General features: G+C 38.4%; 5 protein-coding genes across 5 annotated transcripts in view; 3 read left to right on the plus strand and 2 right to left on the minus strand.

Annotated features, from left to right (window-relative positions):
- Positions 1-1517: 1517 nt before the first annotated feature.
- CBG25656 lies at positions 1518-2552 on the plus strand (the record flags this gene model as incomplete). Its single annotated transcript, XM_045242645.1, has 3 exons — positions 1518-1661; positions 1707-1868; positions 2331-2552. The coding sequence occupies 3 exons, from the start codon at positions 1518-1520 to the stop codon at positions 2550-2552; spliced, it is 528 nt and encodes a 175-aa protein (XP_045098191.1).
- Positions 2553-3888: 1336 nt separating this feature from the next.
- Positions 3889-5489, plus strand: CBG25657 (the record flags this gene model as incomplete). The annotated part of the gene is given in 6 exon segments (XM_045242646.1): positions 3889-4180; positions 4337-4390; positions 4435-4580; positions 4757-5179; positions 5339-5443; positions 5463-5489. The coding sequence occupies 6 exon segments, from the start codon at positions 3889-3891 to the stop codon at positions 5487-5489; spliced, it is 1047 nt and encodes a 348-aa protein (XP_045098192.1).
- Positions 5490-5975: 486 nt separating this feature from the next.
- Positions 5976-7704, minus strand: CBG02274 (the record flags this gene model as incomplete). The annotated part of the gene is made up of 6 exons (XM_002630565.1): positions 5976-6203; positions 6255-6639; positions 6685-6939; positions 6984-7435; positions 7480-7546; positions 7589-7704. The coding sequence occupies 6 exons, from the start codon at positions 7702-7704 to the stop codon at positions 5976-5978; spliced, it is 1503 nt and encodes a 500-aa protein (XP_002630611.1).
- A 256-nt stretch (positions 7705-7960) lies between these two features.
- On the plus strand, positions 7961-10328 carry CBG02273 (the record flags this gene model as incomplete). The annotated part of the gene is made up of 9 exons (XM_045242647.1): positions 7961-8061; positions 8106-8190; positions 8236-8523; positions 8568-8840; positions 9155-9281; positions 9330-9556; positions 9602-9940; positions 9985-10135; positions 10180-10328. The coding sequence occupies 9 exons, from the start codon at positions 7961-7963 to the stop codon at positions 10326-10328; spliced, it is 1740 nt and encodes a 579-aa protein (XP_045092355.1).
- Positions 10329-10898: 570 nt separating this feature from the next.
- Positions 10899-10948, minus strand: part of CBG02271 — a gene marked incomplete at both ends in the record, with an annotated part of 6914 nt that continues 6864 nt past the window's right edge. Inside the window, one exon of the mRNA XM_045242648.1 lies at positions 10899-10901. Coding sequence (XP_045092356.1) covers positions 10899-10901 — 3 coding nt within the window. The remainder of the gene's footprint in view (positions 10902-10948) is intronic.

The raw sequence follows: 10948 nt of genomic DNA on the forward strand, positions 1-10948 counted from the left end.
TGGGACAGTTCGACAGTGCACAGTTCGAATTAGAACAGTTCGATTTTGTCCTTGTTCTGTTTCGATACTTGTTCGAGAAAGACACTGTTCTGATTTGAATCAGTTCGACTTTAGGTCTGTTCGATTTTGAAAACGTTCGAATTCGTCGTACCCCCGGTTGTGCTAGGGACTCTTTTAAGGATTTCAAGTGAGTTTTCTTAAATTCTAAGGTTTTATTTGTTGTTTCTTTCTAACTTGTTCATAATAAACCGATTTTGTTACATTTCTTGTTGATTTTCTTCTATTTTATCACAGGAACCTGATACCCCGGACATACCGCGGGCAATTTGGGGGCCGAACCGTTTTGTTATCCGTTTATCCGTTCCTTTACCTTTTTTTTCGTTGTGTTTTGCATCAATTCTCTCCAGAGTTTGAAGGATCCAGTGAGAGGATTGTTGTGAAAATTAGTGAATTTCGCAAGAATTTCTCCGAGTTTGAAGGAACCGGCAGGAAATTCTTGTAAAATTTGCGAAGAGGACATTCGTGCAGGTGAAGGCCTAGCGAAGAGTTCGATCAGGTGAAGGCCTGTCGAAAAGACGCGATATCCGTAGGAGATTCAACAAAAGCCCGATATTCTTTTGAAGGAAAGATTTGTTTTCAGGCTTGGAGATGACGACGATCGGGAGCAAGTCAAGAAGCAACAAGGACAAGTCGGTGGATTCCGAGAAGAGTGCAGTGAGGACGGCGACGATGGAAAGCTGGACAGAAGCGATGCAGAATCAGGTAACGCTGAGAGAACGAAAGAAGCTTGTCAAAGGTTACGCTGATTTCATCGGAACCAGTGAGACAGTCGTGGAGAGTGTGCGTGAGCAGTTGGGCGTGCACAGCAAATGTTCAGAGAGACAGAAAGATGTGATCGTGAAGCCAATGAAAGAGTTTGTCAGCGAATTGACAAAGCGCTACAGCGAGCTGGGCAGTGGAAAGTGGGAGCGCGTTGTGATGCGCATAATGCGAGAAAACGGGCTGGAAAAATTGGAAGACTTGCGGGATGCGGTCTTGCCGGATGATTTGACAGCGAGCGCGAGAAATACTGAATCAAAAGTGTTTCATAACCAGTTGAAATTGTTGCAGGAAAAATGGACGAGAGAGCAAGCAGAATTCGAGGAAAATCTGGATCGAACAAGAAGAGAAAAGGAGGTGTTGGTCGAGAAGCTTGAAGAAGCGTGGAGAGCCGCCGAGAAGGCAGAAGAAACGATTGAGGAGCTGGGAAGGGCACTGCAGAAGGAAAGGAAGACGTCGGAGAAGTGGAAAAGCCGATGGGAAAGCGCAGAAGGCAAGAAGAAAGAAATACAGTCAAGAAATAAAGAGAAAATTCAGGTGCACTCAAGGAGATCGTCGTCAAGGAGTTCGAATGGTTCGTCGGTGGATTGGCGCGATGAGAGAAAGGAAAGAAAGACCGGTGAGTCTTTTTCTAAGAAGTGTGACCTAAAAAATGATCGAAGTGAAGACTGGCGCGTGAAGGTTTGGCAATCGAAGAAATGAGCATCGGCAAGAGTTTGAATTTTCTGATTCACAACACCAAGAAGTACCTTCACCGATCCGTTTCGACATATTTTGAAGCAGCTTATCCGGAAAAAACGGTGAAACTGAAGGATAAATCCGAAGAGTTTGCTGGAGTTCATGTATGTAATTATTGCTTATTATCTTTTATTTTTATACATTTTTAGCTCGGAGTTTTTGTGTTCATCGATCATGAGCCCTCTTACTATGCGAAAACTCTTGGAAGTGTTCCGGGACCTGACGAGGAGTCCGATTTCCCAAACTGCCCAAAAATCGACCTGATGGAAATTTATGTTTACTTCCTCCTCAAATTAATTGGTGTGGGACCGGTGGAATACATCATGTGATACCAGATATTACCAAATCTGATCTGGTCTTCATGGCAACTAAATTAGGTGGGCATCAGTTTGATTTTTAATTTTATACCTGATAATTTAGTTGATGGATTTCGAACCGCTTCGGGAGTCTCAGTTTCTGAAATAATAGCGAGTACTTCTTCCGAAGGTGATAATTAGATTGTTATACATGAATCAAATTCAATTCATTTTTTAGTGGTCGGACCAGTCTAAATCGATATGGAAATGGGAAATCAGATGAAAATCTTGTCTTCCTTACTTTGTTTGAGCGATCTGCTCAGGAACAAGGGTAATCATGGAGTGGTGGAGCAACAAATCACTGAACTCGAAAAGAAGGAAGACGAACATTGTTCTCGTGAATTGAGAATTATTGACTTTGGGGTAATTTTTTTTTATATTTTTGTGCAATTGTTTATATATTTTTTGTTATTTCAGATCAACCTTGGCATGATCGACGCCGATCCGTGTATTCTGAACTCTTCCTTTGATATCGCTTATTTGAATACTTTTTTTGCAAAGTGGAATCTTCAGAAAAATATATACAGAGCAAGAGAAGCAATGAATAACGTTCCTGTCCTGAAAAACAACCAGAACGTTAATCACGCGACATTCGATCGGTATTTTAAACGCCTTGAAAAGGCTCTAACAACTTTTTAAAAATAAATAATTTACCAATTCTATGTTCAAAATACAATTTACAATTCTGTATACTTTGCTGTTAAATTGAAGTGAATTAGATAAGGTTTTGGAATTGTATTAGAACTTCGCCTTTAAAATTATTCCTAATTTAGTCCTATGTTTGTGATTTGATGGCTTAGCGCAATATTTCGACCATTTCGACTATCCATTTCGACCACATTCTAGAGTACCGAACTTTTCATGTCGATGAAAATGTCGATGTCTGGTGAAATGCATTACATTTCAAAGAAAGATAGAATAACTAAGTTAGCTAAGAAACCTAACTTTAATAGGAATATAATAATAAACAAAGAATTGAGTTTTGTTGAAATGGCTCAAACTAAAATAGTTCTAGATAAGCCTATTTATGTTGGCTTTGCTATCCTGGAGTTAAGTAAGTGGCTGATGTACGATTTTCATTACAATGCTATGAAGAAAAAATATGGAGATAACATTAAATTATGCTATCAGGATACTGATTCCCTTATTTATGAAATTTTTACATCTGACTTTTATGAAGACCTATCAGAAGATTCTTCATTAAAAAAATATTTCGATTTCAGTGAATATCCTAAAGTATAATGAATTGTATAATGAAGAAAATGAAAAAGTTGTTGGCAAATTCAAAGATGAATTAAATGGATTAATAATGCAAGAACTTTTAGCCTTGAAACCCAAACAATATGCATATAAAATTGCTGAGGAAAGACGTCAAGAGTTTGTAGATTATTACAATAAAAGAATTCAAGATGAAATAGAGAATCCTAAACTTCCAAAAGTTCCAAAACCTGGAGATGAGGTTAAAAAGAGTAAAGGAATAAAGAAAAATGTTGTCAAGAAGTTAAGAGTTGAAGATTTCCGAGAAAGTCTTTTCAATAAGAGTATTGTTAGAAAGAAACAATGCTGTATTCGAAGTATCAAACAGCAATTATACACCCAAGAACAGGAAAAAGTTGTATTTGATAATGAAATGACTCAAGCGAAAATGCTGCAATTCAAAAGAGTTATTATTCCAGATTCTTTTGAGACTCTGGCATATGGTTATAAAAATTGAGATAAAACACTTCTTTGAAAATCATATTTTTCTAATAATTTTAAAAGTAATAAACAATAATAACCACAATGATGTGTTCCAAAATCTTGAACTTTGAATGTTGAAAGCTCTATTTTATCTTTTTTATTTCTACTCTTGAGATATTCTTGAAGTTGTAAAGGAGGATCAAGTCCGAAGGAATCAAAGTAATAAATCTTCTTATTATTCTTGGAGTAACATACCCAATGAGTACCTTTACCACTAGAAGAATCCAGATTGACAATGCCTACTTCTTTTTCTTTAATTCCTTCACTCGGCAAAGTATCTCTCATAAATACACCTCTGAAGTTTTTTATCTTTAATAATTTTACAAGTTCTAAGAGATCTAGATTTGTTAGTGATTTCAAATTTTTTGAAAATTTCATTTATTTAGCATTATTTTTATTCACCGTTCTAGCGCACCTTTTCGACCATTTCGACCATCCATTTCGACCACATTCTAGAGTACCGAACTTTTCGACCATTTTACCATTTTTGAAAATTGTTGAAAATGACACATTTTTGATGACCAAAGGTTAGAAATCAATGAAAATAAGCCTTGAAATGGCTTAAAAATGAGAAAATCGAGGATGGGCGAAAAGGTGCGCTAGAACGGCAAAATATACATATTATTTTAATTTCTATTTTTTTATACAACAATTGGGATTTTTACTTACAATATTCATTTTAGGCAGCTTGGACGAGCACCATCAGGAACGATCAGAATCTCCGCGTATCTTCGATGGTATCTGATTTCAAACAGTCTAACAATTTATTGCTGATTTTTAGAGCGATTGGCAATGGAGCTCCGAAATCGACTCTACTTCATACCACGAGCACAGAAGGCTTTTCACGATCCAGAAGAGCCTTCTAAGGAAACGAGTCAGAATGAGATAAACGGCGGATGCGTATCACCCATCTCACCCCGTGCGGCAGTAACATATGCCCACAGATCCAATAAATAGCTTCGCGTTTACGATGAAGAAAAGAATTCGGAAGAGAATGTGCGTGGCATTGTTGAAATTCGGCAGTGCGACAATCCATCCATTCGACATACAATGAAGGTTTCTCAAAAGAATGTTTTTTTTATAATTGATTCAATATTTTGTAGGTGATCGTTGTCGATTGTCATCACGACTTCGTGATTCTGTACTCCACTGTCGGCCGCGATATCTTCGACGACTATCCTTTCTCAAGTCGTTCCCCGAGGAACTTCGAGTGGTTTCTCGGCTTCGGTCTGAGCTACAAAAATCAAGGAGGACGACAAGTAACACATCGCTCCGGCCGGATCTGCTCCGTCATGGACTATAGAGGGCAAATGCTGGCAAGTGCTTCCATCGACGGAGATTCTGGCGGCCCGTGTTACTCAGAAGACCGATCTCTGATCGGGATCATGGTGTCGTCGACTACAACAGATCCTTTGCTCGCGCATGAATATGATCGTGAAACAATGGAAGAGGAGCTGCGAGACGCATCCAGCAGTCCGGCCGATACCTGGATAACACCCGGAAACTTGATAATAGAAGCATTCAGTGTAAGTTATTATTTTAAAAAAACCTATAAATTTGCATATAATATTTTTCCCTCTTCTCACGCGTTTCATAAAGGGGCGTGTCACTTTGCAACCTGCGGCGCGCCCACGTTTTATTGAATAGACAGTAAGAGATTTAGACAAAACCCCGCCCATTTGCAGCCTGCGCACGCGATTTCAGCAAAACTGTGCACGGTTTATCGTTCTTGCCGATTTGTTTCTTGCGCTTTCGTTTCTTGCGGATTTCAATTCTTGCCGATTTGTACGGTCTCCGAAAGCCTGGTAGATTCAAGTTTATACACAAATCCCATAACTTTTCGTAAAAACAGTGATTTCAATCTTCAATATCTAATTTTTCAGGTTTTTTTTCAAATTTTGATTTCAAAGAGTTCTCCAATTTCAAGCAAACGAGTCAAAATTTTAGCAACTGAGACTCTACAAATGGAAAAATTCTAGCACTTGGGACAATTCTAGAACATGATCTTCGAGCAAATGAGTATTTGCCAACTACTGTCTCCGCATCCGTCACAAAAAACACCATATTTTTAATTCTATCGCATCTCAAATCTTAACGAACAACAATATCAGTACCATTTATGATTTCATATTTTATATTAGCAAAGTAGGTTAGAGTATTTTCAGGGTGCAATAAATAAATAAATATTCACAGAGATCGAAGCAATCAGAAAACAAATGAGATAGTGGTTGATCAAGCAAAGACTATGAACAAGTTCCAACATGAAACAAAATTCAAAACTAAACTGAAAAGAAGAAAAAGGGGAAAACATGCAATACGAATCTAATAAACACAAATATCTGTAGTCGATGAGAACATTCGCGGGCGAACTTTGAGAGTGGGTGTATCCAATTTGAAGTTCTCAGCGCCGTTCTTTCCACGCTCAAGCATCTCATGAATGATCTCCAGTGTTGACTTTCCGAGAGTTTCAGGCATGTACAGGTAGATATAGCAGAGACAAAGCATTGAGGGAACAACGAACAGGAATACAAAACACATACTTCCAAAGATCTGAAATGAGATGCCACATGAAGCGAAGCAAGAAATGACAAGAAAACTTACACGGAACAGCGGGATTGTTGCAAAATCAGTGAGTGCAATTAGCAGGTTGTGAATAGCAAAGCAAGCGGAGAAAATGGTGCATCGATGACGTTGACTGACAAGTTCAGGAGCCACAAACCATGATAATGGGCCGAGAACCATTCCAAATGAAATGCAGTATGTGAGGAGAGATGCTAAGCATGCATACTTCGTCCATGAATATGGGGAAACAACTGTAGAAGAGAGATGAGAGAAGAAAGCAAAGCAAACGAGCAGAACGTTTGAAAGTATTCCGAAAAGAATGAGAAGTTTTCTTCTTGAGAATCTGTCAATTATTGATGCTCCGAAAACTGATGAAAGGGTGAGAACGACTTGAGCTAGTGTGGAGCAAATCTGCGACACCTCGCTGGAAATAGAAACCGTTTTTATAGTTAGTGCAAAGAAAACCTACTCTGGAATCCCAGACTCCAACAAAATATAAGTTGAAGATTGAAGGATGGGATAGAATGACAAAGTGAGCGACAAGGTTGCCAATGCCAATCGCATAGCTTGACGAAGATGCCATTTTGAGATCAAATCGACAAACGTTGAGTCGGACGCTTTCTCCGTCATTCTTTCCACATTATAATCTTCGATTAAGAATTTATTTTCCGGAGACTTTCCTTGGAAATACTCTAGTGATTCAAGTGCTTTCTCCCGATTGTTTCTAAAAGAAATGATGCTTCGAACTCTGAAAGTTAACTGGAATACCTCATGATCACCAAAAATTTTGGTGTTTCCGGAATTCGAATCACAAAGCATAACGATGCGAACAATGGAATCAGTGATAGTAAAAGAAGTCGAGAGAGTGACTCGCCAAGTACTGACTTCATTCCAAGAACCATTCCAAGCACGCACATTGTACCGTAGCCAATTTCGCATAGAAACGATGACATTCCACGAATTTCAATAGGCGATGTCTCTTGAACATATAGTAGAAGACAAGCGTCACCGAGTGGTGAAACAAGTGCAGTCAGTGATCTACCGAGAATCAGTCCCCATGGCAAGTAGAAACACATGGAAAAGTATTGAACGAATGTAGCGAATATTGTCGTTGTCACACAAACGATATAACCAATTTTTCTTCCGTACTTGTCAGAAATCATCGGTGTCATCATAGCACCGAATATTTGAGCAACAAACCAGCAATTCAAAGTCGCCGACTGAAAAAATATTCATTTGACTTTCAGAAAAAAGCGAAACTCACTTGAAACAGAGCGATAGTGCCTTCATCATCTGGGAAGCCTTCTTTTCGAAGTGAAGTGGCTATGAATCTAGATAATAATGAATTATCATCTTTGAAGAGTATATCTTACTTATGTAGCTTTCCGACAGCAGTGTTGACTGAAGAGTTAGTGAAACCAGATGGAAAGTTAGTGATTGCCGAAAGGGCTGCATAAATTGAGATGAGTCGCACTGTTTGCCAGCGCATCTGAAATAATGAATATTTTCAGATTAACTCGAAAAGAAACAGCATGAGCCGAAAGTGTGATTGCAAAAACTACATCTCGTGAGAATTCCCAGAAATAAAATAAATTTTAGCGCCTTTCAGTTTAAAGGAACATACGATCCCGCGCAGTGGTTTCACAACGAAAGTTCTACTGTAGATGTGTTTTCTTTTTTGTTTTTTTTGTTTTTCCTATTTTTTTTTAATTTCTTGCATTTAGAATCGCTTTGAACCCGAAATCATGCCGAAGGGAGGAGCTTCATCTCTAACCCCAGTGTACGCTGGTCTTCGCGAAGATCTTGATTCTTTTCTGAAGGCGTACTTACAAGTGGAGTCGATGAGGTTAGAAATATACGAGAATCTGTGAAACAGTTGTTTTTTTAAAGGTTCTCCGACTATAAGAAACTATTTGAGCATCAAGGAATGATTTATCTTCTCAATGGCAGAGATAATAGTGCCGAAATCATAGAGGTTATTCGGATATTTTTATAAAAATTTTCAGAATATGTTTTTTAGTTCAACGAATGTTTGCTGGTACATTGCCTACCATACATGGAAGAGTTTGTCTGTTCAGATGTACCGCGGAGTTTGAAGGAGCGTCTATTCGGTCTTTATTCATTGTACACATTCTTCTATGTCCAACCAGAATGCCACGTCGTCAAAGTTCGAATGGACCCGGATACGTCGCGCAATTTCAGAAGACTTGCAGAACTTCTTCTCAGAGAACGAATTCTCGATGCTTATATGATTTGTTTGAAATTGTTGGAAGACAAGGCGATCAGACATGTTGCTTTTATTACCATCGTGAGTTTCAATTAGCTATTCATTTTCTTAGAAACATCCTACAGCACGATCCAGCACACTTCAAGAGATTCAACACGGACGATAAAGTAGCTAGAGTGAAAGTTCTGACAAATTTAAATGATCCAATGAGCAACATCAAAGCACTGATTGAGTCGGACACATTCCAAAAACTAGGATTAGTTCATTCCAAGTACATAAATCTGAAGAAGCGCATCGGGTTCACCGGCGGTCAGGTGACTGATATTGGCGAGAACGTGAGAGAGTCTATGGAGCAACGTTTTGGTGAAATGTCGAATAATTACTGTGGAGTGGATGAAGTATGTTCTTAAAGGTGGGGGGACAGGAGATTTTACGGGGGATTTTTGGGGCCAGAGTATGCATTCTACCGTGACGGTGTACAACGCTTAATGTCACTCCGCGTACAGCTGTCGTCCTCGCCTTTATGTATGCAATCGGGCGACCGCTTTCTCTTTGCCCTTGTAGCTCAGTCGGTAGCGGCGCCGCACCCTCAATCCTCGTCCCACACGTTCAACTCCTCGAGAGGCATATTTAAACGAAATTTCGAGAACATTATTTATTCATGTCCCCCCACCTTTAAAAAGGTATCTGCAAACTGTATTTAACAATTCAGATAATAAGTACTGATCACTCATCTGAACAGTTTGCTTCCCGCGGAATGCTTCGTTCTTCAACTAAGGAACAAGCCTATTCAGCCGAGCTCAAACTCACTCGTTTCAGAAGACACCGCACAACTGCTCGTCTGTTCTCTCTATATCTTTCGTTGCAGTAATATCAATAATTTTCAGCACTTCAAATTTCAACTGATAGTTTTGATTTCAATCAAAAGACATTGGAAGAAGATGTCAAGGACATCAAAAACATTGAAAAAGTTGAAGAATATATTCCGTCGGAGCCAGTTCATCGTATGAAGAGGAAAATCAAAAACAGTCCAGTGCATGAATCTAAGGTGGCTGAAGAGCCTAGTTCCCCTGAACAGAGGGTGACGAAAAGGAAACTCAGGAGTCAGAATAATGTAATATTTCAGTTGTATTCGTCTTTTGAATTTGATTTTTTACAGACATCTGATAAATCGAATACTGATATCTCCTCTCATATTTCGTCTGGTCAATTAAGTGAAGCCGAATATTTCGAAGATACACTTCTTACTACAAAAGAGGAAAGAGTTGGCTTGAATTCAATAGAGGCAAAAGTGAAGAAGGAGCCCGAAGTCCGGGAGTACCGGAGAACTCTTCGTTCATCCGGAAAACTAGTTACGCTAGATATTACCCAAAATGGTTCTCCAGCTGGAACAGATGAGTGTATCGAAAGCTCCAATTCACCAATTCCGAAGCCTATAATTAAATCAACTAAGGATGTCAAGTTGAAGTCAAATCGGAAAGTAGTCTTCCGCGAAAACGTAATATCTCTTATAACTCTATCCTACCATCATCTCATTTTTAGCAGGAAGGACAACTCCACACTATAATACACGAAATATCTCGCGAATCATCATACGAGACTGTTCCAGAAGTAGAGAAAAAAGTGAAATATGAAACGAAACCAACAGCTTCGCTTCAAAAGGGTTCTCCAACACGAACATCAAATCAGCAAGGTAAAGTGAAATCGAATGTTGAAAATTTTAATTTTATTTTTCAGAAACCGCCTTCGATGATACTGATATGTTTCAGCCACTCTATAGAGATGATTTGGATGATGATGATGATGATGATGATGGTATCAACGATGATCTCTCGGATATTCTTCTTTCAGACGACGATCTTATGATTATCGACGACGTAATGTAATATGTGCTTCATTCTGCACGATTTATTTTGCACTGCTTTTTATGTCATCGTTATATGTACTTCTAATCAAGTTTTTGTTTTTACTGCATCTGTTGTATTTCTTGCAATTGTTGACAATAGTTTTTTTAAAGTTTTTTAATAAACCGTTCAAAATTATGTCATCTGTTAATGACTTTATTCTTGCAAGAGAAGTAAAACATTGAATTGGTTGATAAAACGTATCATATTTATGAGTTAAACGGGTGAAACATCATGCAAGAAAAGGACCCATAGGGAGGTCGTAGAGGAGGAAAACACAGAAATAGGAAAACAAGTGTAGAGAACGGTAATAATTGAAACTCGATGCGAGTCAATAAGCAGTGTGCAATATCACAATAAAAATGAGGGCAAAATTAGCGATGATGGGACGCGAATTTCGATATGTTTGAAATTATTATAGAACGGCAAACTTCCGAACTTTGTAGTAGCAAGTCAACATGGAAACTGGGAAGAACTAAACTTTTACATGAGCGTGAAACTGGGAATTTTAACTTCGAAAATTCAAATTTTTGGTTTTCTAAAAATCAACGTCTACTAAAAACTTAGTATTAAAACAGTGAAAAACAAAATTTGTCAAAAAT

This window comes from Caenorhabditis briggsae (genome assembly GCF_000004555.2).
Source record: "Caenorhabditis briggsae complete genome, chrII, whole genome shotgun sequence".
Lineage (NCBI taxonomy): Eukaryota > Metazoa > Nematoda > Chromadorea > Rhabditida > Rhabditidae > Caenorhabditis > Caenorhabditis briggsae.